This window comes from Rhineura floridana, chromosome 3 (genome assembly GCF_030035675.1).
Source record: "Rhineura floridana isolate rRhiFlo1 chromosome 3, rRhiFlo1.hap2, whole genome shotgun sequence".
Taxonomy (NCBI): domain Eukaryota; kingdom Metazoa; phylum Chordata; class Lepidosauria; order Squamata; family Rhineuridae; genus Rhineura; species Rhineura floridana.
Window position 1 is genome coordinate 52,178,062 of NC_084482.1, and position 25,146 is coordinate 52,203,207.

Here is a 25,146-nt window from a genome sequence, read left to right on the forward strand (position 1 = left end):
GTAGTACTGATAGCCCACATCCAGAAACACCCCAGCAATGCAATCCTATGCATGCATCTCTATCCAGGGTAAGTTCCATTGAGTTCAATGGGGCTTACTCCCAGGTAAAGGATGTAAAGAATGGCAGCCTAAGAGTCATCATTTATCACACAATCTCATAACATCAGGAATAATCAACATTTGTTTTTATTTGAACAGCTATCCTGCCATCCCGTGTGGCTTTTGAAGCCCCATCTGTTAAAAAGCTTGGAGAGTAAGTGGGATATTACCAAATACAGGATTTTCTCTTGCATCGTGGGAATGTGAGTTGGTATAATAACCATCCATGTGTACTGAAGTGTCTTTTAAAATTGCCCTTGCCATCCCCTGGTGAGTACAACCATGGCTTTGTGTGTACTGCCATTCACTAGAGAGAGAGAGATTGTTTGTTTGTTTTAAGGCCACAGAGTATGATACTTGCTGCAGAATGCAGCTTTGTAAGAACCCCTTCTTTTATTTGGAAAGAAAAGATGGTTTCTAGCCATTACAACTGTAAGGATAAGCCTAAAAATCTGTGGACAAACTTCAGAAGCTAAGAGTTTGCTGAGCCTTCTGATGAGATTTCCAGTGGTTACAGAGCTACAGTCCCCCTTTCCTTGCCATGATGACTAATAGAAACTGAATAAATTATGCAGCATAATGGATATCTTGCACATTTTCTTTATTTACATGAGATAAGTAGCAGACTCCAGCTCATCATAGAACAGCCGTGACTACTTTCTATCACTTTAAGGAGGAAGGTGATGGTCCAGCATTGCTGTTTTGTGAGGCTTGAGGTTTCATTCTTGGCTTCATTCTGCTACCCAGCTTATTTCCTAGCTCAGTTTTTCCCGTCTGTAAGCATTACTGAAGGCAGACCCTAGCTGAGCTAATTCATGGCAAACAAGTCTTACTATGTAAGCTCTCGAAGCTGCCAGTGTTCATGGTTGACTCCTTTGGCCAAAACATTGCTTGGTGGGAAGAACAGAACGCATATCACCCATAGTGAGTAGTAAGACAGTGTGTGTTTGCCATTTTTCTACACTGGCGTCATGCATATTCATTTTATTTTATTTAACAGTATTTGTGTACCGCTTAGTTGTAAAAACCTCTAAGTGATTTACATTAAATATACATTAAAATTATCAATAAAGTCAAGATGTTAAAAACAAGGATTGCCAGAAAAGAGAAAGGGTACAGTTTCTACTGTTCAGGGCTTTTGTGCTCATGTCAATCTCTATAATTAGCAGTGGCAGCAGAATAGATTATGCAAAACAAACATAGGTACAAATTTGCTTTCTTTGCATGATTTATACAGGGTGCGGAATCCAGCTTTTCCTGGTGCAGAATTTCAGTTTGTATTTTTAAAGAGTGTGGCATATGCACTGCCTTGGTGAGCCAAGAGGGGCCTTAACCTAAGTTGGCTGTAAAGCAAATGGAGTCTGCTCGATCTGACAGCAGCTTAGTCCCAACATTTGGCCACCCCATTTCCTCTGTGAGAAGCAAATGGCTCAGAACAGATTTTTCACTGTAAGAGAGCTGTCCAGACGGCTGCATTTAAGTACCTACAGAACAAGCAATTGAGACAATAAAACTGCTTGCTTTGGGGGAAACTGACCTGCTGCTTTTAAGTTAGAAAACAATGGGCAAAGTGGGTGGACATAAATCAGCATTGGCTACAAGGCTGTGCAGTTACTTTTTCCTCAGGGACAGGTTAATCCAGACTTATGTGGGCATAAGAAGAATAAAATGCATAATTCTTCCAAACAAATCCCTTTACCCACATGGGGACAAGATACCTCTTGTGGGGGAAGTGAGTGGTTTTCATGCCAATGGAGCTGTGTGCTCTATTATTGTACTGTTGAGAGGCATTTGGATTTGGATGTGAGCCTCAGAGGAACAGCAACCACAGGTAGAATTGGTACTGCTCCCAGCATGGTGGTATAGAGCTCCAGGAGATCCCAACAGGAAAAGGTAGGCTTTATACTGCTGAACATCACTGCCATCACTGAGCAACACACTAGGTAGCACTATTTGCATGGGCTGCATGTCTGTCTGATATACTCTGTATAGCTATCCCAAATCTCTTTGCCTTGTAGGCAGTTGTCAGGCATGGTGTTGGTGCAATGAAACTATGCAGAAGTGGTGGCATCAACATGGGGTTCTTGAGTGCTGCACCCTTGGAGTTCCCATCTCGTATGCTCCCGTTCCTCCACATTAGATGAAGTGGAAGAGAGACAGATGGCATAACGTGGCCTCAGCCTGCCACAGCAAAGGCACCATGAATTCTATGGAGAAAAGCTTTGGGGATTGGCTGTTGCTAAGAAGCTATAGCACAGCTTGATCTCCAAACTGCATTCTTTTCAGTATTGCATTTGAACAAGAAGCTCTTAGAGGTGTATATGGTCTATAGCATCAAAATGCATTCAGCCCGAGAGGCTGCATGAAGACAGAGCTAGAGCTATGTTTTGGATTGGGATGGTTTTTGTTTTTCTTTTTTTAAAAAAAGAGAGAGAGAAAGAGGCTATCTACAGTGTATATTTTATTGATACGGGTCATATTGCTGTATTTTTTATCAGTGCTGATTTCCATACAGCTCCCAGCATGTGTGTCAAATACCATTGGTCCAATAACAAAATAAAACGTTTTTAAAATAAGTAATTCTTGCCTGCTCTCATCATACATCTACTATGCTTTGAAGCCAGCATTATATTTTAATTGAAAATATATGGGTTTCATAGGTTAATCCAGAGGGTTGATGAGACCCTACCTTGCAGTAGGCACTTGTACTGATTACCTACTCCTTTCTTGACAAAGGCTCTCAAGCTATAGGCAGCTGCACAGCATAGCAGGAAGCAAACTGAGCGGTACAGAAAAATCTTACCTGCTGGATGTCTGACTCACGTTTGAAGGCACAAGAACCTCGTGTAAAAGAGGTGACAATTCTAATGAGAGTGTCTTTTAGTCACTTCCTACTTAAGAATTCTATGGTGGTGAGCGAATGAAAAACAACATTTTACATCTGCAGCTGATGCCTACATTAAGGCAGTGTGGGGGGGCAGCAGCACAACATGCAAATATAGGTCCTTTCAAAAGATTTGCTGGTACCCTTCCATAATGCTATTTAGTGGCACAGGATGACTGAGAAGGTAGCAGAAGCAAGCCTTTGCTGTTGTGATTTTTAAGAAGTACTAGCTAGAGCAGGCTGTTCAGGCTTGCAGACCAAAGGACACATCTGCCACCGTACGTATGCATTGCTGCTTACTTAACATTCAATGCGACTGTTGTTTCTGTAGTTCCAGGACCTTACTGGAGTGGAGACCAAGAGGCCTAGTTAGGCACCCATTCTGAGTACAGGGGCCTTTATTGGCTTGTCCCTCATTTGCTACTGAAGAGCAGAGTAACCTACCACATTCTTATCCGTTATGTTGTGTACCTAGGCCTGGACTCCATTGTTAATCTGACAGTGAGTACAGACTCTTGAAACACCATTTTAAATCCACCTCCTCCTGTGGTTTGGTAGAATACAGAAACGAAGGGCTTTTATTCTTTTTATATGGTTTCTAGTATTAAATCTTTTGCTATGAGGAAGTCCAACTCTTCTTTATATTCCATCTTGAGGAAATAAAGGGGCAAGTGTAATGGGGTTGGAGGAGAAACTCTTCCATCTTCTGTACTTGAAATTAGAATGCTGTTTAATTTACAGAAAAGCAAACATAGCTGTGTTAGTTGGTAGCAGCAAAAAGACAGAAAGCTCCACAGCCCGTTTTCAAGACCAGCTGCTTCAGTGAGGCCACAGCACATTTTACCTAGAGCATGAAATGGCTGCCACATTGCAAGGAGAGAGAAAAAAGAGGCAAGTCTTGAGGACTAATCCTTAGGACGTGCATAGCTACAGCAGTTGTGACAGGCATGCCAAAGCCCTTCAAGCTGGAGCAGCAGGGAAGATACAGCACTTAGCAGTAAGTATTCATGAAATGCTCCTATGGTATCTGAAGGTAAGTGGTTTCGCTACTCTCTCCAGTGTTCAAAACAAGTTGAAGTGTTTGGTGGCTTGTACCCTCTATTCATTTTCACTAAAAAGCCAACTTCTGGCTGTTGCATTTCCTTCTGCTCTGGGTAAGAGTGATGGTTGTTGACTGGACTGCAGATAGATAATTTGATACTACAGGCAGCTGTTCACTGTCTTACTGTCTCCTCTTCTAGCATGAAATGTCGGAAAGGCACAGGACACTTTCCCATATCATGAAATTGGATCAAAATTGGCTGACTGTGGTTGTTCTTATTTTTCAAGAACGTATTAAACACTGCCATCTTATATACTGAATTGCTCCATTTTAATTGAAAATGGAAGATTTACAATCCTTTCTTATCATGTAACACTAGTCATTGGGCCTTAGGCACATTATGGTGCCTAAGCCTTGCGTTATATGGTTTTCCTCTGCACTGAGGGTCAGAGGGCATTAAAATATTATTAACCTAGGAACTTAGTAACCAAGATACAGGCATCATAAAAACAGCAGGACCTATACTCCAGTCCTGGGGAAAGAGATTTACCATCTCCCACGGGTTATTTTCACATTACTCTGCAGCAAGGCTGCACTCCTGCAAACGTTATTACATAGGCATGGGATATTTTCCATCCTTGCTGCTACACTGAGGCAAGCATGAGTAAAGTGCAAGAAATCCTTTGTTTTAAAAAAAAAAATCTGGCAAAAGTCTCTTGATCTATGTAGAAGTTGACCTTTTTGGATAGCATGGCTCTCTGCCATTTCTCCAAATATAAAAGCTCTGGTTGAGAAACCCTATCACGCTTCTGTGAGCAAAGCCCTGAGGTAATTATTAAGCAACAGAGAAAAATATTCCTAAGGGAGGAAGGTAACAGACACAGGCAGAGTACAACCTAGCTCATTACTTACAATTGCAGCACAGAACCCTGCATGTTTACTCATAAGCAAGGCCCAGTGAAGTTTACTTTCTAATAACTGGGCCTAGAATTACAACCTCAGCCAAGGCTGGCATTTGCCAGACTGTCTGTCCAAAACAGGAACACTGCAGCTTGGGGATTATCATTAACTGGTTTGTACCTAAAATACATTTTGTTTATATAAAAATAAAGGTGTTGAGATATGCGTGGAAGCACATTATAAGCCTAAGTAAAAATGCAAGCAACGATGCATTTCCACATGATGCATCTGTATAGACAGATCCCATCCCCCTACATGCCAGGCTGCCACTGGAGACTTATCATTTTTCAGACTCTCATAAAATGAGGCCATGGAATTATATCATCATCAAACCTTCTGGAATTTGTGCACCTGCTTTATCTTAAGGGCCAAACTGCACACTTGAGGTAGTTCTGTGGTTCTTCAACCTGAATGTGGCTGCTCAAGTGCAAGAAAGAGATACCAAGTCCCTGGCTCTTCTCTTCCTGCCCCATGCTCCCCAGGAGAAAATCAGTGGTGGAGACTTCATAATGATAAACAACACACCCTGCTGGACCTTTCTTTAAGCAAAAGCTGCCACACTGAAAAGCGATCACTGCACTACATGTATGGTGTAGTTTGGCCCCACATTCCTTCTGGCTGGGATTAGAAATAGACTTTTGTAGCCAGGGTACCTCTGAGTAGCAGTCGGCATGAGAGACAGTTATCACTGCCCATGAAAATGGCTGAATTGCCTTTTATTAGATGATGGGATAAAAACTAGCCTTGGAATAAGCAAGATCAGGGGTTTCCAATTTGTGGTCCATAAGCTTCATGCTTTGGGACATGCTCACATAAAATAACCATATTGATATTTAGTTATAGTTCTGCTTCTTTTATTGTATTACAATTTGCATTCCATAGAAGTCAAATTTTAACACAATATAAGAAGCAATAAAAACACAAAAGCCATACAACATTTAGTACAGTGCATTACCACAGGCAGAAAAATCATCAAGTGGTCCACCAAGACCCTCAGTCATTTTCAAGTGGTCCAAGGGGAGCAAGACAAAACTTGGCCAGAAATGATGACTGTGCATTAAAAGCCAATGCTGTGATTTTTGACAGATGTTCCCCCAACAACAGTTAGATTGCCTTTGCTGCCATTTCTACAACTTGGAACTTTGTGTTGCATCTGTAATCAACTTGCAGATCAAAGTGCTAGAGGAGAGAGTACAGTTTTTTCCATTCTGTTTTGGAGCTGCACACTAACATCACCTGGTCTAAACAGATATGTAGCACAGAGTGCTCTGCACTGCAGCTTTAAGGTCTTCGATCACGATATGTATGAAAGCTTTTTATGACTATGTTTAATATTCACACTGTAAGGCAGGGATGGATAACCTGTGGCCCTACAGGTATTGCTGGACTACAGCTCCCATCATCCCCAGTTATAGGCCATGCTGGCTGGGGTTGATGGGAGTTGGACTCTTAGAGGGACACAGGTTAACCACCCCTGTCATAAGGCAAATGCAAGGGCACCTTAAAAAGATAAGCAGACTAAAAATATTGCATCATAAAGAGGAACTCTGCAAGATCCTGGTTCATTGCCCAAAACAATACTAAGCATTGACCTGCAGTACCAAGCTGGTGCCAGACTGCCTAAGCCAGCTTCTTTCTGCAGCATGGGACACAAACACTGCACCAGGCAGTATATATAGACAAGAATTCCACTGCAACAGTTCAGGGCAGAAGGAAGGAGGGAGAAATAGGAGAGGAGATAATTAAGCTGGCTTTGTTATTGTCCCCGCCTAGTTAATTAGCAAGGAGTTATGGTGAGAAGGTGTTGGGACTCTGAGAAAAACACAAGTTCTTTCCCTGCTTAATACACCATAACCCTCTTTAACATGGTGAAAAATTTATACATGACTTGTAGATTACCATTGTCTCATGAAGTTAGATCTACCTTCATTCTTCTCAACAAGCAGGATGTACATGCAGAGAACTGAAGTACTCATGAAAATTAAGATGACAACTTGAGAAGGCAGCTTTTAGAGTCTGGCTCTGCTAAGCTTAGGAAGAGAGCAATCCAGTGAAAGCCCAGCACGAGTCAAAGATGGATGTATATAGCTAATGATTTTTCCATCTGTATGATGTGCTGCTCTGGCTTTACAGCTGTGCAGTGTAGGCATCATATCTTCATGAGGGACTTGTAGCTGCTAGCCATCACTCTTGTGGCACTGGGTACAACCAACGTTTTTTCTTGACAACAGCTGAAGTCCACAGGCTCAATGTATTCAAATCCATATGTTCCGATTGTGCTGCTAGACATCCATGAGAAATTAACTGGCAAATAGGATATTGCAAAATAGCATTTTTTGTCCTATGCATAACTAGCTTTCCTGGCTTATCACCATCCTTAGAAAATCTTTAATATAGTCTATAACAATATAGATTACAGGGCCTGGTTCATAGTTCTATCTGTTTCTTCATTCAGAATAGACACATCATGTACTCTTCAAGATATTTATCACTGCAAATGCCAAGGTATCTCTTATGTTCTAAGGAGCAAAAAATCAAAAATGATTGTGCCAACACCCGCTTTTCAAGCAGGAGACTGAAATTCAACCTAACTACAAAACAAGTTGTGGGGAAGTTAGACATGCACAATTTACAAGGACACCAGAGAAATGCAACACAAGTGAAACTGAAATAAAATGTGCGAGGTACCCGCTATTGCCCAACATTCCTGGAGAGAGATCAGCTGATAAGAGGAGCTGAACGATCATTTGTCACTGTTGGTTTGAGCTGGACGTTGGCAAAAGGATTCCTGAGGAGAGAAAGGAAGGCTCAGTTTTAGAAGGAGGGCTTTAGAAATCAAGTGGCCTACACCAACAGGGACAACAAAGAATGAGAGATGCAAGGACAACAAAAATACTGAACGTTGCACACTAGAAACATAGTTCCTCTTGCAACCAAGATTAGCACCAACTTACACAAAAACATTAGCCATTGTTTGGCTTAGAAGGTATCTTTGCCCTAAATGGCTGAGTCTTAATTGCAAAGCATTTCAAATGTTTAAAATCAGGAATGGAAATCATCATGCAGACAAATTTTGAAATGCTATGAGGAACAAGGATAGATGGATAGATGTGGGTTTGTCTTACGCAGAAAGCAGCATACGCCATCAGTGAGCACTTTCAACATTGCTAAAGTGAAAGCTCCTCGGGTAAGTTGTGGCAGATATGACGTTTCAAGTGTTAAGAATATAAGAAGAGCCTTGCTGGATGAGAGTAAAGGTCCAGCTAGTCCAGCATCTTGTTTCCCACAGTGGTCAACCAGATGCCTATGGTGAAGCCTACAACTAGGACAGGAGGGCAATAGCACTCTCCCACTGTTGTTTCCCAGCAAATGGTATTCAGAGGCATACCACCTCAAATACTGGAGGTAGTGCATAGCCATAATGACTAGCAACCACTGCTAGTCTTATTCTCCATCAACCTGTCTAATCCCATTTTAAAGCCATCTAAACTGGTGGTCATCACATCTTGTGGTAGAGAATTTCCTATAACCACGTGCTGCATGACGAAATACATAATATGGTTGCTATGGGGATTCCACACAAAAAAACCTCCCCTCATGGCAAATTATCTTCACCCTACCCATAATCTGCAACAGTACTTACTACTGTATATGGACTTGGACCATCACACTGAGTCTATACACGCTTGGTGGTCTTAGCAGATTCACAGTATATTGGCTGCAATCCATGTGGTCATTACCTCTAAATGTTACAGCTGGGTGGGACTGATTAGCCCCAAGGAGATTGGGGGGATTTTTTTTAAATGGCATTCCCATTGCAATTGTGACAAGTTCTGGCTCCAAGTTTGAAGGCAGGAATAATGGAAGCTTAACAGGCCACTGAATCAAGTGAACAGACAGCTAAAATAAAATAAAATACTGAGTCCCTTCAAGATTCAGGTTGGTATTAAAAGACTCACTGATTAAAATAGAAAAGAATACAGATTCTTTTCTTAAAAAATTGCAGGATTCTTCCATAAATTTTTCTGATGTTCAGGCATGAGTGCCAATGTATCCAAAACAGCACTACCATACATGAGAGAAGTATCAGCAGACTTGGGGGAACCCCAGGGTTTGTAGAAGCACAGAAAACCTTCACAGGGAAAATCCCTAGGGGAGGAGACATCCAAAAACAGCCCAGCGAGGACTGAGTGTGCTTATTGGTCACAAAATGCTAGCAGTTGCAGTAGGGCAAAAACCAAGTGTGTGGAGGATGGAGTAGAGCAGAACTGTCTGACTGAAACCCTGAACAGGAGCCCTCAACCTGCAAAGATCTGTTGCAAGTTCCACTTGTTCTTCCAAAAATCCAAACCATCTGCAAATAAAATGACCATTTTAAGTATGATTTTTCACAAGAGGACATGACTGTCACTCATTTGGGGCACGATTAGGCAGTCCGTTGACTACGGTCAATAAAAAGAAAATGGCCGTGTGGAGTGGACCTTTCTGTATGCAGATAAACTGTAGTGGAAAAATTTGCTCTAGGACTGAACAATTCCTTTCTAGGTCTCCTGAGCATTTTCAGATTATGTTGCTCTTACTACTCTTTCCTTCTCCCTTCCCCCCCAAGCAAAAAGTCACATTTTATTGATATTTATGTTGCACCCACATGCACAGCATTGCTTCCTCCAGAACATCTTGCATCTATTCAGGGCAAGCTGCTGCTCTCCAAATACTTGTTAACAAGCAACTATTGTGGGCCTGCCAAACTCTCAGGTGCAGGCTGCTCTATCGTGGACAAATCTAGAGCCCAACTAAGGTCACAGGGTGGATGTGGGGGAGGAATTCCCAACCAATAGCTAACTGCATCCCTGAACTATCTTGGCACAGAGAGAGATGAGGGGGCGTTGCTTCAGCTGCTTACCAACATACAACAATTTGCAGAGCATGGCTTGGCAGCAGAGAAACGGCGCTTGAAGTTTGTCCAGGCTGGGCAAGGAGAACAGATTTCAGATCCTGCAGCCTCCCCTCTGAAGACAGCAGCCAGCCTGCTTTATCTTGAAGACATACATCCCGTGTAAGACATGGCAGAGCATAACACACACACACACACACACACAAAACCAAGTCCCTTTTCTCGAAGTCTTCCCTTTTGCTCCACTGGGTTCTTGCACAATCTTCTTGTCCCTCTCCTTCCGGTATGGTCTTAACACAGGTAGGTGGAATATGCTTGAAAATGAGTGATTTACATTTGCCATCTCCATGTCACTGCTTGTAAGTAAAGAACTGGTTCTTACAGTTTTAGGTGATGAAGCACTTTTGGAAGTCTCTCCCCAGTACTAAATGGGGATTCATTAATACATAGCTTCCCAATTCAAGAACGTCAGTGATACTGCCATACTGCTCCTGGACAATTCCCATTTTTCTTACAGGTAGCAGCATGGATTAATTTTATTTACTGGCCCTATTGCAAGGGTCTGGGAAATGATACACTCATTTCGGCCTACCACTTACCATATTCAGATACAGAGCAGTTTGCCTGACTTAAGGAAACAGGTCCAATATTGATGCTCGCTGTAGAAATATGGAATGCTATTTCCACATGGCAAGATCAAAACTGCAGGGCTAGAGGCTGACTGAAAGCAGAGTTATTGATAAATGGAGCAATTTACTGCCACACGTTGAAAGAAAATAGGTGGCACAAAAGTGGTCAGATGTTAAAACAGCATTGCCTGATTTCTCCAAGGGAGAAAAAAGGTCAGATAATTAATGAAGCAAAATACAAACTGGTGCTTGTTGTAAAAACCAGGCAATTCCTCCAATTCCTTCTTTTGCCAAGTACTGTTGGGAATCTTTGAGTCACCATTGTCTATATTTCTCTCTATATAGAGATATAGATCTTGAGTACTGCATCCAGTCCTGGGCACTGCACTTTTAAGAAGAATGCAGACAAACTGGAACAGATTAAGAGGAGGGCACCAAGGATGATTAGGAAACAAAGCCCTATGAGGAGAGACTGAAAGAACTGGGAATGTTTAGCCTTGAGAAGAGAAGACTGGAGAGATACAATAGCACTCTTCAAGTACTTGAAAGGTTGTCACACAGAACAGGGCCAGGATCTCTTCTCAATCATCCCAGAGTGCAGGACATGGAATAATGGGCTCAAGTTGCAGGAAGCCAGATTTCAGCTGAACATCAGGAAAAACTTCCTAACTGTTAGGGAGGTATGACAATGGAACCAATTACCTAGGGAGGTGGTGGGCTCTCTAACACTGGAGGCATTAAAGAGGCAGCTGAACAGCCACATGCCGAGTATGCTTTAAGCTGGATTTCTGCATTAAGCAGGGGGTTGGACTTGATGGTTTTGTAGGCCCCTGCCAACTCTACAATTGATTCTAGATAAGTCTGTGTGTGTCTGTGTGTGTAACCAGTCTCACCCAGCCCTCCCCTGTTGTTGTCATGACTGTCCTGAAGAGGCAGGCCATATTTTTGTGCCGTGGTTTCCACAGTATTACTCCACTGTACAGGTAGATAGAACACCAGAACAAATTCTCTTCCAGGTTCAGAGCACATCAGGCACAGAATGGCCAGAGTTTGGAACAGATTGCTCTGAGTCATGGAAGGGGAACCTGTAGCCCTCCAGATGTTGTTAAACTATAACTCTCATCATGTCCGACTATCAGTCATACTGGCTGGGACTGATAAGAATTGGAGACCAGCAACATTTGGAGGGCCACAGGTTAGCTACCCCGGCTCTAACTATTTGCTCAGGTAGATGGTGAAAGGCACAGAAAAACAAATTACCTGCCTGCTCCCAAAACCACTAAGTTTTATACATGGAAATCCAGCGCCCAACTAGCAACCAACCCTTCCCAATATAAAGGCAGGGAGAATTCTATTTCACAAGAACCTAGCTATGGACCATTTCTGCATTGAATGTGTTTACATTCCTTTGAGCTTAACTTCAGCTGTTGACCACTGCTATCTCCATGCTGGAGACAAAAGTAAGAATGCAGCATCGCTTAAAAGACCATACAGAAGGCTAGCATTGGGACCTAGGAATAAAAGATAACACCTCTGATAGCTTGGGACCAGGCTTACGAACCTCATCTTCCTCAAAAAGTAGAGTGTACTTAGGGATATACCATTGTGTAAATGCTGTGATGCACAGGCATATGACAAGTCTGAACATTCAAACTAGGACACCCAAACCAAATCAGCTTTGAATCACCTGTTGAATGGGATGCGAGGTATAATTCTACCTTTGGAATTCTGCCACAGTGGGCTATAGCAAAGAAGAAAAAAGTGTTGAAGTCTACAAAACCATGACAGATTCACTGACGACATTCAGTCTTGCACCAGTTTCAGGGTCAGAAGATCAAGAAAAAGAGGCCCATCCAAATGGATCCATGAACTGCTTAAAGATCCATGTATGATGCACAATGCCGATGAAAAACAGAAGTTCATTAGGATCTCAGCACTGACAAAGCATACAAGAGACAAATAGCCTACTTGGGCTACCACCATTATAAAAGTTGTGAAGGTACAAGCTGGCTCATGGCCAAGGCATACTGAGAAAAGACTGAGGAACCCATGCTATTTTATGGTGATCTGTCTTGTATAAAGCAGTGGTCTTAAAATTTAAGGCATGCTTCAAAAGCTAACAAATAGCTGGATGGGAGTGGGGGGGGGAGAAGACCTAGACACCAGGCATGTCCTACAGGAGGGATTCCAAAGAAAGAAAACATACCCTTGCTAAATGTCTTCTTAAGTTTGAATCAAAGAAAGGTTATTCGTAAGACACATTTTTGTACTCTGGGATCATAACCAAGTACAAAATGGACAACATATCAGATGTGAACACACACACGTTAGTGAATGTCCCTTTAAAATACACAAAAGAAACAATTGTTCATAAGCATTTTACCAAAGGAATCAGTGCTGATACATGAATTGATGCACACTTTCCTCTGATGGGGCAGTATATTTGATAGCAGTTTCCAAATATGTGAGATCTCATTCAAAAGATTCAGCAAGACTTGTTCTGTGTTGCTCCAGAGGGCAGGACTGGAACCAATGGGTGGAAACTGCAGGGCAGCAGATTTCGGTAAGACATTAGGATAAGCTTCCTAACGGCAAGAGCTGTTCAAGAAGGTGATAGGTTCTCTATTGCTAAAGGTACTTAAGAAGAGGCTGGAGAGCCATCTGCCAGGAATGCTGTAACTGCATCCTGCATTGTAGATCTTGAACTGAGCAAAGTTTATACCGGATGACCTCTCAAGTCTCTTCCGGTTCTAAGATTTTGTGGTTCTATTATCACACCTAAGTACAAAAAATTCTCATATGCAGTAGCCCCAAGTCCTATTCCAAAAAAGGGGGGCAGGGGGAGAGGACAGCACTGATTGAAAAGATCTGTTCATTCACAGCAGCAAGATTAATTATCATGTTTTTAAAGCACGGGCAATTAATATACCCAACTTAATTAATGCAGAGGCTAAGATCATTTTTCTCCCAGGGGATGCTAAAATAGATTCTTGAAGCTGAAAGGAACTTAAACACGAGGAGAAAGTATTGAAAATTGTTCACACTGACTCATCAAGGAATAGTTAACTATTTTTGTAATGGCAAACAAGAAAGGGAGGGGTAACTCGGGAGCCTGACAGAAACTCAAGGAAGTCTCTGTGCTGCTTCTGAGCTTCCATTATAGTTGGGGGTGGCAAGGAGAGAGGGAGCCAAATCTATCTTATCACCACAACACTGAAGCCTTAACCTGAGATTACCTCCTTTGTCCCCCTCTGCTGCATGAACGTAGCTGCTAGGCTAATGTAACCTGGATCAACATTTTTAACACAGGCAGGCCTCGAATTCTGGTGGAGAGTGCAGCATTATCTCTCTTTTCTAAAAAATATCCCCCCTCCCCTTTTTCATTATAGCACAGATTTGCTTTAGATTGTCACATTCATAGGACCTTAAGTCAGTTACTGAAGGGGCAGTGGTGTATTACACATTACCCAAAACAGTATTTTTGCCACGCATCTACTTGCTTCCCAAAGGTTTGTACATATATTGATGTGGCAGTCACAGGGCAAAATCAAAGATTACCAAAAAGGTGAGCAGCTGTGAAGAAAAGATTGCTTATTACTTTTCCAGCTTAATCTGGTGTATCCTTACATGTATGGGACGCCCCCCTCCCCCATGTGCATGCAAGATAGACCAAGTGACTTCAGTGTTGGGACAACAACTCAATATACAAGTCCATATGCACATCCCCACAATGCACATGGAGCTCCTCTAACCCTGAAGTCCATGCGGAACCTGCTAGTGCAGGCTTTCTTTTTCTTCATGATTGCACACCCTATGCTTTGTCCTAGAATGTATGAACTTCAATCCAGAGTCCTTGTATGGAAGACAAGAAGTTAAACAGGAACAAAACAGAACAGAACATATCAAAGGGGTAAGAAAGCCAGTGACCCAAGGCCCAGTGGAATTGGCAAAACATCACTATGACTGTGCAAAAAGCTTTAACCACAAGCTTGAAACCAGACAGAGACCCCAGATGCCCAGGTTTAGATGCACCCAATGAAAATTTAACCCCGGGGTGATGCAGCAAAAGGGGGGGGACTGAGTGTGGGATGGGAATTATGCTAGGAATTGTGCAGATATAGGAGTGGGTTGCAGAAACAGAAGCATGGAAATTTGCTCCGAAGGTCAGAGGAGGAAAAGGAATCCAGTTTCCATCAGTCAAAGAAAGGCAAAGAAACTCCAACCAGTTGACTGAGTTGCAAGCGAGTCAAGCTCTGAACTGACTTTACCATCAGGGGAGAATGGAATTCACCAATAGAGTGTCCATAGCTGTTTGACAGCAGTATTTTTTCCATGGTCAATGACACCCTCCATCTCCATATTCTGGTTCCAGCTTCACCAGTATTTAAAAAATGAGTCTGTCCAGAGCACTCTTAGGATTGAGGTGGGGGCAAAGGGAAAGGAGTTGGCATGTGGGGGAAAAAATGATAAACTTACAACTACACAGTCAGGGACACCTCTCAAAACCTGGCCACTTCAACATCTGCGCTGTAATGGAAAAATAGAGAGGCTGTTTGTAGACCAGTACTTTACATGTATGCATACTCCATAAGCAATTGGAGAAGGGAACAGGAGCTGATGGTGCCTGCTGGATGCATAACGTTCAGTTGAGAGGGGTTTCCTGATGAAGCTACAACTAATTCAGACCCAGGATGCAAGGGCAAGCTGCATTTGTTACCTTTGCAAATTTTACCACACTATACACATTTTAACTTACTGCTATCAAATGACAATTAAAAGGATTAATTGTAAGGAAAGAGGAATTGAGGCTCTGGTCCTTTCTAGATTGGCCAGAGACTAAAAAGCAACAGCCACAACATGGCTCTTGTTATCCAAACATACTCCACTTCCTCTTATCTAACATTGGGAGAACTTTTTAAAAAACAACACCCCAAACAGTCACCTTTTTAGTTGGGTCTTAGTAACTTTCAAATTTCACAAGGTGTTTGGAAAAGGAGGCCGTGTGTCTGAAGTGATAAGTCACAACAAAGATCACATGGTGATAATTGTGCATGCTGAAATCTTCAGGCTGCCAAGCTGTCGTGTTGTAATTTTCATCATCACATGGATAACACGGCCGTTGGAAGAAAAACACAAAAACTTTGCTTGCTCTGAACTTTATTTTATACAGTCTCAGAGAGGAGGCTGATTGCATTGTAATCCTCAGTTATCCCCACAATTCCGTACGATAGTAACATTTTAGTGACCAGCCATTAGTGAAGCCAGACTACTTGCTCACTATACTGAAGTAGCTGTTGTGTGGCAAGATTATAAACTGCTATGATGAGACTACCAATTACAGGGGCAAAAAACGAATTAAGCAAAAAATTCTGTGACAATTCAGTTGAAGAAGTGACCCGCCTGTTATGCTGGGTAAAACCCCTGTTAGTCTGGGCTTAAACTCTCCCATGATAAATATCCCATTTAATATTCTGCCAGCTGACCCATGTGGTTTGTTCAAAAGAATTTTCTGCTGGATTTAGGAGATCAAAGTTAAAAACCCATTTCAGCACAGAAACCCCATGTGCCCTTGAGCAAGTTGCTCTCTCAGCCTCACTCTCCATTCGTAATATTGGAGTAATTGTGGTCTGACCCCTAGGATTGTTGCAAAGATTACTGAGAAGAGCCATAAAGCACTCTGTGCATTCAAGAGATCATGAACGAACGGGAGCAGGGTGGGAAATAGGATATAAGGTGGTTGAAGACAATACAGGATCCTTCAGCATGAGAGATACATGGAAAATATCTGCAACAAGCACTATGGTGACTGTATGGCTTGTCCGTGATAAAGGCAGTAAAAAAAAACCCTGAAGAAAATCACCCAAGCCCAACTCAATGGAGAAAATCAAACTTTTATTCAAACATCTCAGTACAGGGCACATTTCTCTTCGGCTTTTTTTTGTTATTTTGCTTTTCTTTTCTTTAAAAACACAGAACTTTTTCCCCATCACTTTTACAATCTTAACACAAGGTTTGTAGTTTGTTTTTTATTTTGCTTTGTTTTCTACATTCATTCTTTTACTACAGAATACCCTGGATGTAAAAAGTATTTTGAGCAAAGTTATGACAACAATGTACGGAGGTTCTCAATGTAAAGAGGACTTATAGCCCCAAAGACTATTATATAAAACAAATAAAACCTTTACTATGTGTGTAGAGATAGATCTTTTATATATATGTACATATAGTCAAGATAATATTGCCAGCAGCCTCCAATACAGGTCAAATATTATATACTGACTTTGATTTTATCTGGGGGGGGTTTAAAACCACATTGGGGTCAGCTTTACACTGTAGACTTTCAACCGGATCTGTATGTGTTAAGGTCTTTAACAGGGGCCCACGTGACTGACTTCCCAGAATTCAGTGATTGAAGAAGCAATACCAGTAGCCATTAACTCCAATCCTACCAGGTTTCCCTCTGAAGTTAATCAAGACACACAAAGAAGATGGACAGCATTTTAGGAAATTAAGCACTTGAACTTTGCCAAAAATCACCAAGTTCAGACCCCACCCCAACCCCACAAACACAGGTGGTTTTTCCATTCCTCCCACTCTGTCCAAAAGGGGGGGGAACAACAACAAAAAGTACCCTTCAGTTTTAGAAAGAGATAATCTTTGGAATGATTTGGCAAGCTGCATAATTCAATGGAATATCCTTCCCCCCATCCCTGAACTCCACTGCCCCATAGTGCTAACCTTGAGGTAACAACACCTTCCTAATATATATATATAAACAAACCCAGTTAAAAATGTATATACTGGATTGATGCTTAGTTTAATTGGCTGGATCACATTAACAGTCCAATCCTCACTGAGAACCAGCCTCTGCTCTCCACACGCAAACATTCATTTTCCTTAAAGCAACCACTGAAGAGCAATTGAGGGTTACGCCTCTGTGCACCCTTCCCTTTTTGACACTGAAAAAACTGGCATCATGGTAAAGTTTAAAAAAATGGTATTTGAAATAACAGTACATACACCATAGGCCATGCATATTTGTTTATGGATGTGTGTGTGTGTATATATATAATTTATTTTTAAAAAATGAAAAAATCTCCATTTATTTTGCTATTAATGTGCAGCTCACATTAAAGCCTTTGAAAAGGGATAGTGCACTATCTTTTTTAAAAAAACCATTTACAAAGGACAGAGAGGGAGAGAGAGGGAGAGAGAGGGGGGAGAGAGAGAGAGAGAGAGGGAGAGAGAGGTGGGGTTTCCATCAAGTAAATTGCATCAGGGTGGCTGCTGCTTAGAAAAAGAACAATTCCTGTGTGATATTTTCTGTTCAGAAGGGTGTTTGTAAACGCCAGGGAGTGGGGAGGTTGCAGCACCATGGGTCTCCTTAATGATCACAAAAGTTAGAAATCCCAGGTGGGGGGAAGAGCGACTTAAAAAAAAAGGAGGGTAGGCGGGAGGAAACTGCGCAGGAGGAGAAGAAAGAAAGAAATGGAGAGGAACAAGAGAAGCAGAAAACTCTTCCAAGCAGCAGCTGCCATTTCTAGTCAAGGTTCCTTCTCTCACACTGTTGATACCAAAGTGCCACTGCCGCTGTGGAATAGAAAGAAAAAGCACAGAATACTGCCAAACAGCACTAGCACCACAAAAAGGAGGCATCTTCTGGATAACAACAAAGAGCAAGACATCTCAAGTGCCATGCAGTACCCCTTTAGGCTGGAAGTTGGGGGTGGGGGGGAGAGACTACTAGAGGAAGAAGATACTGTTAGACCACGTTTGAGCTTTGCTACAGTTCAATGAGCAGCTCCAACCTACCCCTGGTTAACTAGACCAATAAAGAATTCTAGAGAATTTGAAGGCTTGCTCGCTGTTCTTTGACTTTTTGGTTGGTCCCAATCAAAGGCGTTACCTTACTGCGAATTCTGAAGTGTTCCTCTCCTATAATGGTTTTCAGACTTTCGGCTTTGAGTGAACCCTTTTCATATAGGCCTGGGGTTCAAGATGTAACATTTCCCAGTCTACCAAACTATGACCAATGCTCCTCTGGCCCCAATACCTTTCATCCTCCTCTTGTGTGCCTGGCTACTCCCTTCAAACCAAGGTTGAAAACCACAGTTTGACTCCGATTTGCAAGGAATGCTTAAACCACAGGAAACCAGCAGTTTAATAAACCAGAAATTCCCCCCTGTAGCTGGGCATTCAATAGGGGAAAAGAAGCAGAGTGAGGAGCACTTGCGCTCATTGTTCATTCCTGAGTCAACAATCCATAGTTTTCTGGACTTGGAATATTGCAGATGAATTTGTGGCTTGGTTCAGATTACAGAGGAATCCCCTGTATGTTCAGGCTCCACCTCTGCCCTTAAAAGAATTGTAATGCAACCCATTGCACACCCAGTCACTGAACGTTGCAGAGGAAAAATTTGTGGTGGTAGACAAGTTGTCATGCAGTGAAACTTATCATTTGTAATCTTATTGAGAAACCTCTACACTTTCTGATAAAGCCAGCTTCACTACTTCAATATATTCTCCCTGCGAAAGTCCCAAAATAAACTCATTACACCTAAACATACACAAGGCCACAACCTTGCTAAAGCTAAACGGGTCTGGTGAGTGCCTGAATGGGAAACCACCTGGCAGCCAACTGTGCCTATGCTGGGTTCCATGACTGAAGAAAGGCAGGATAGAAAGGCAAACAAATAAAAACCTAAACAAACTTCCATGTCCCGCACTAGAAAGCAGGTGACTCTTCAGCCCCAGCAATTATGGTTTCCATTGTGCACCAAAGGCTTGTGCCCAAGTAGGAAGTAGTTATATGCAATCCAGAGACACTGCAGCCTCCCTTATTGATTGTGCGTGTCTACAATGGATTTGAAAGTGCAAGTCTCTTACCTGCTTGAGGATCTTGCCCCATAGTCATCCAGGCCCTGCGGATGAGAACAAAAAGAAAGCAAGGATGTCAGCTGTCAGAAGACACCACATTTGCCAAAAGATGACAAAGGGAAAAAAAAGTAGCATTTATGCAACAGTTTTCAGGTGCAGAATCAGAGCATTTGGTCTCAAAAAGGATTAGCTACCAAAGCTATACAGGCAGCAGGTGAATGGTAAAAAGTTACGCTTCTTTCACTAGAATATGAATTTGGACAGCAAAGCTGTAGGGGGATAAAAATTGGGCTCTGTCACTTCAACTTTGCCTTGGAACAGATGCGGTCTCTAACTTTTAAGATGTATGTTAACTTTAAGATGTATGTGCGGTGCAGGATGCTGAAGGGGGGGTGCTGCTGCAGAAACACCCTGTGGAAAAAAGCAGGTTGGTAAGCTTTACAATTTCTGGTGGAAGCAAGCACAGAACTCAGCATCCTCCATCTCTTTTGAGGATATCTTCTCTCTCATAAAATAAAATGCCAAAGAGATGGTTTAAAGGATCCATGATATGGATGAAACAGAAGTAGCAGTGCACAGAGAAATGCAGCTTGCTTGTTTCATCCTCATGCTCTGATACGCATAGAGAAGGTAAGGAAAACTACAAGCGCTTATTTTTCCTGCTTGACTGAGTGGGAGAATAGAAATCAAATCTAGATATGATGCACTTCTAAGTCCCACAATCATTTAGGGAGAAATTGTGAGCTTGGATAGTTCCTGTGTAGGCTGTGTATGTGTCTTCCATTTTGAACACACACAGTTCTGCTCAAGCCCTGTGGAAGAGACCTTGTGGCCAAGTTTACTGCAGTGAAGCCAAATGCAGCAAGCCAAGGAGGGATTGCAAATGTACCCTGGAGCACTCGGTCACTTCCTCAGTGCTAGTAAATAACACTCATTATTGTGGAAAAAATATAAGGCTTTCCATCAGAGAGCAGTTTTCAGCTGCTCAGGGCTGATGGCCTGTACCTCAAATACTAGGGCAACACTCAAAACCAAATTTTAACTTCATGGTCAGCTCTAAATCCAAGCCAAGTTTTACAAAGGGCTACTAGCCATGAACCCTATTTGCGGTCATAACTCACCCTCATATGTCTGCAATTGGGGGCAGGGAGGGCCAAGTCAAAGTGTCAGAACTATTCATTTAAGAAACCAAACACTCGTCCTGTTGTAGCTAAATAACAAAGCTACCATTATTCTGTAATTTATCTAATCACAGCAGACCTTGAGATTAAACTTGCAGGTTTGACAGTACCTGAGAAGTGGTGGACTCGCTGTAGATTTTGATTGAGGTTCTTGGTATCAGAAACCTTCCGTGCCCTACCTCCTCTGTAACCAAATGTTTCTGTTTTGTTCCAACTGTAAATGTCTTTGGACAGCAACAATCTCACCCAATTTGACATCTTTGATTTGATTTAATAGTTGTACGCCGTTTCCCCAACAACGATGTTGAGCTCAAAGCGGCTCACAACAATAATACACCTTTCACAAAATACCGTTGCAAATGTTGCCTAACAAGTGAGCCCCTTTGCTTCCCAATTATTTTTCATGCTTGAGTGGGTGGGAGAAGTCAAATCAAGTCTAGATGTGATGCACTTCAAAGTCCCATAATTGCTTGCAGGGAATGATGCTTATCTTTGCTTATCTGCATCCATCCACCACCCTCTCAGACTTTGTTTTAACAGCTAGTCTTGTTTGGTCGAGTCTTCCAGACTCTCTTAGAGAAAGGGAAACCAATGTGGTGCCCTTCAGAGGTGTTTGGGAGTCTCAACTCACATCAGCCCCAGCCAGGGCAGCCAGTTGTCAGAACTGATGGGAGCTAGGAATCCAGCCAACTTTGGAGGACACCACACTGTTGACCCCTGGCTTAAGAATCTGAAACTCTAGACTCAAACTAGAGCACAGCTTCTAAGCTAGTAAATTGGAGTGCACCATGTTGGCCACCTGTGTGGTCTGAAAATCTGAAAGGAGAAAAAATAAGTTCTCTTGACCTGTGAGCAACCCATTTCTAGTGGTAGACATTCATAGAACAACCAAATGTTACCAGTTGGGTATTTACATTGCTGTTTTACTGCCACTCATTGTGCCTCACACATCATTAATTTCCCAATTGATTAATTTATTCTCAACTCATTTTTGTTTGTGCTTCTCCTTCTGCTTTAATTTTTTTTTAAATGTAACTCACTGCCTCCTTTGGAAAGATGAGGATAGGAAGGAAAGAGGGGCTAGTACACCCCTGCTGGGTAAGCCACAAAGATGCCTCAGGCAGAAAACAGGCCCCAGAAACTCCAACGGGAACACTGTGTTCTTGGGACTTACGGCTGTTGACCTAGGCTGGTAGGAAGCAGGTAGCAGTTGGCAGAGGCCACTGGAATATTCATTAATTGCACAACCGTAGAGCAAAAGGTACTCCTATAAATAATGAACACAAGCACCTGTTGGCAAGTTAAGCCTCACCTGCTTGTAAAAAGACCTATGTTAGAAAACAGACACTTGGAGAATGTTCACTTCAGCAGTGCCGCAACCAGGACTCCTTTTAGCAAAACGACCTCCCATCCACCCAAGGCGCAGACACAGCTCTGTGCTTTGGGCCCAGCTCTGCTTCTGCTGTTTAGCTACAGAAAACAAGGGCAACTTCATTTTCTGCAGATGTGGCACATGCAAGAAACTAGAGCCTGCCACAAAAGGAGGCTGGGTTACCTGCTTCATCAAAGAGTTGCTTACTGCCACCCTGTCCCAGCATTCTACTTTGCAGAAGTTTCCAAACACTTTGTAGGCAATAAGAAACACAGCAAGGGGGGGGGAAAGAACCCAAGTGAATATATCCCTAAAAGGTTGAGGCAGGGCTTGGATATCTTGTTGCTTACAGCCCAGTGAAAATTCCACAAAATACAAATAATTTGCCTCACAGTAAACTCCATCCAAAATTACTCCATTGTCCCACAGGGAAGAATAAACGGAAACACATTATTGCTAATGCTGCTAAGTTAAAAACAGCATAACTTTCAGCTGTTTAGTTTTATTGCCAAGGTGAGCCAGGTTAGCTCTCCCAACCACACTCCCACACATATAATTTCTTGCCGGTTATCTCCCAGTTTGAACCCTCTCCTGCATTTTCCCTCCAAATTTCCTCCAAAAAGTTTTAGTTAGTCATAATTCTAGAGCATACTTCTAGGTGTGGGGGATCTGTGGGCCCTCCAGATGCTGCAGGATTCAAATTCCCATCAGCACCAACCAGCAGAGCCAATGATCAAGGATAATGGGAGGTGTAGTCCAGTAACATCTGGGGGGACACAGACTCTGCATCCCAGCTCTAGAGAGAGGCTGCAGCTCTTTGTTCATTCTTAACCAATATGCGGCTGCTAAATAGAAATGGCCCCAAAGCAACTTTAATACTCACAGGCCACACCGCCATCTCAATTAAACCATCTCTTGAGACATGACAGAGACTGGCTGTCTCCAAAAACAAAGCCAACAGTATATCACCAGAAAACAACAACAAAAATACCACTACTGCCACAAATAGAATATTTATGATCTGAAAATTCAGATTTGCTCTGTGCCATATAGCCCCCATAACCTATTCCTGACAGTGGCTCAGCTGCAGGAAATTAAGACAGTTTTCATTCACAGCAGACAGGACCTTTCCCCGCTCAATAAGGTGTCTCACCTGGGCGAAAGCGGGCACTGCCACGCTATATGGCCTCTGTTTGAAAGTGCTGACATTCTGTGACTGGAAAGCTCGGGAAGACATGCTGTAATCTGGTGGGGGGATATCATCTTTGTCCAGCAGGTTACCTGTACTACTGCTTTTCCCTTGGCTGAAGAAATAAATAAAATCTGGTTAGCATTTCCCACCTTGCAAAGTTTCTGCTAGGAGTACACTTTACCAGCACTAAGCCACCAAGTTGTGCTCTTTATGCTAGCACACCCCCCCTCTTGCTTAATTGAGATGGTCAGAGAAGCCAGTTAGTAATATAACTTATCTAACTGCCATCAAGTCAGAGGGAAGTACTGCATAGCAGGATCTGCCCTGTCATCCTGGCCTGGACACTGTCACTCGCTCTACTCCTGGATCTGGCTGGGGGAAGGGGATGCTTCCAGGGAGAGACTGCTCTTACCAAGGGCAAGACAACAAGAACCACCTCTGTCATTTATGAGGATATCAACTACTCTTCTCGGCAGCCAGAATCTCCACAGACAAAACTATATAAGTGCAGTGCAAGAACTGTAACATAAAGAACCTGTGCTTGAGCTTGCGTTTCCCTCCTCCCCTCCCATTCCTTTTTCCTCGCGTGTCATGCCTTTTTAGATTGCAAGCCTGGGAGCAGGAACCATCAGAGAGAAACTTTTTGGCTAAAGGGGCAGGGTATAAACACCTTAAATAAAATAAATAAATAACCTGAATGCTCCCTTTTCATGATGGCACCCATGAAATTCCCTCTTGGCCACTTTTGCTGGGGAACTATTACTTATTGACAAGCCCAGTAATCCTTACTCTCCCTCATTCCAAGATGCAATTTGGGTATGAAGCTCTAACATCTGCCATGTAGATCTTCTTAATTCTTCAGAGGAATTGTTCCCCGCACATGCAGGCCTGGGTTCTTTCAATTTTAGCCATGCATGTCCATGCATGTTTATTGCTAACAAAACATTGTGTTGGGAGTCATTCTATCAAAAGCATGTTTGCTTTGGGCTGGTCCCAATATGTAAAAAAAGAAAGAAAGAAAGAAAAAAGAGACATCAAATATTTTCACAGCAAAGCCTGCAATACCGGTTTGACAAACTTGATGCAGGTACAGTATGTAACCCACAAAAGATGAGTCGGAATAGGGCAATGCAAGACAGATACTAGTTCTGGTTTAGCAAAGGTGGGGCTGATCCCTATAAATAAAAATGTCATTAAAATGTCACATGTTTGCGTAGGAGCCAGTAGTCAAGATAACCTTCTTACCTCATGTGTAACCTGTCTCTCCCATCACTGTCCAGAACACGCGTGTAGGAGAAAGGAAACCAGCCTCTCCTGCAACATAGATTAAAAGAAAAAGAAGTTGAACTTATTCCTCTCACAGTGGGGGGGGAAAGTGATTAGAGAAGGGCACTTCAAATTGCTACAGTTACAGCAATGTGTGGCGTACGTCTCTCAGTCAATTTTGCCCCAACTTCCAGGCTCATTGTGCAGTTTGCATGAGCCTAAAATTCTACACCCTATTATGAGGACAAACCCATTTTACACATGTTCTTTTTGCATACTTCTCTCTGTATTTTTGACTAGGAGAATGGCAACCAGCCTGGGCTAGTAGTGCAGATACTCAGAGTGCAATAGACAGGAAAATATTTAGGGTTCTGAAATCCCACTCACTGACTTAGGCTTTCAAGCATTCACGAAACATTGCCTATGCCTTCCAAAATCCTTTCCAAAATGACCAAGAACACAAAGCCTACCCTGCTTCCACCCCCATTCCTCTCATGCAATGAGAACATTCAAACGTGCCAAAAATCTTCAGGTAATCAAATATTGGACTTGTGTATGCACAAACTTGGGAATATAAAACAGCTTTCCTAGTACTTTGCATGAGAAGTGCAACAATGGTCAAGCCTAGGAGAAGAGTTCAAACCCTAAACAAGCACAGGCAGGAAACTCCACTCTTCATTTTAATATATTTTATACCATGTACCCACACTAATAATTTTAGCTGACAGATTCTCTTTTATAAAAAGCTGT

General features: G+C 42.4%; 2 protein-coding genes across 6 annotated transcripts in view; one reads left to right on the forward strand and one right to left on the reverse strand.

The window, feature by feature from the left end:
- Positions 1-2,643, forward strand: part of AATK (apoptosis associated tyrosine kinase) — a 124,437-nt gene extending 121,794 nt beyond the window's left edge. For both annotated transcript variants that reach the window (XR_009761271.1, XR_009761273.1), the window contains one exon: positions 199-2,643. The gene's annotated coding sequence lies outside the window, so the exon portion shown is untranslated. The remainder of the gene's footprint in view (positions 1-198) is intronic.
- BAIAP2 (BAR/IMD domain containing adaptor protein 2) overlaps positions 684-25,146 on the reverse strand; it is a 208,853-nt gene continuing 184,390 nt past the window's right edge. The window contains exons 11-16 of one of the 4 annotated variants that reach the window (XR_009761274.1): positions 24,376-24,444; positions 23,092-23,242; positions 19,395-19,429; positions 14,985-15,035; positions 9,889-10,021; positions 7,692-7,773 (exon numbers count right to left, since the gene is read on the reverse strand). Coding sequence is in view for 3 of the 4 variants with exons in the window: in XM_061615774.1 (XP_061471758.1) it covers positions 7,704-7,773; positions 19,395-19,429; positions 23,092-23,242; positions 24,376-24,444 (325 nt within the window). In the remaining variant the exon portion in view is untranslated. Of the gene's footprint in view, positions 7,774-9,888; positions 10,022-14,984; positions 15,036-16,403; positions 18,099-19,394; positions 19,430-23,091; positions 23,243-24,375; positions 24,445-25,146 lie in introns of those variants that run through there. The other 3 variants (XM_061615776.1, XM_061615774.1, XM_061615775.1) reach the window with 3 other exon arrangements.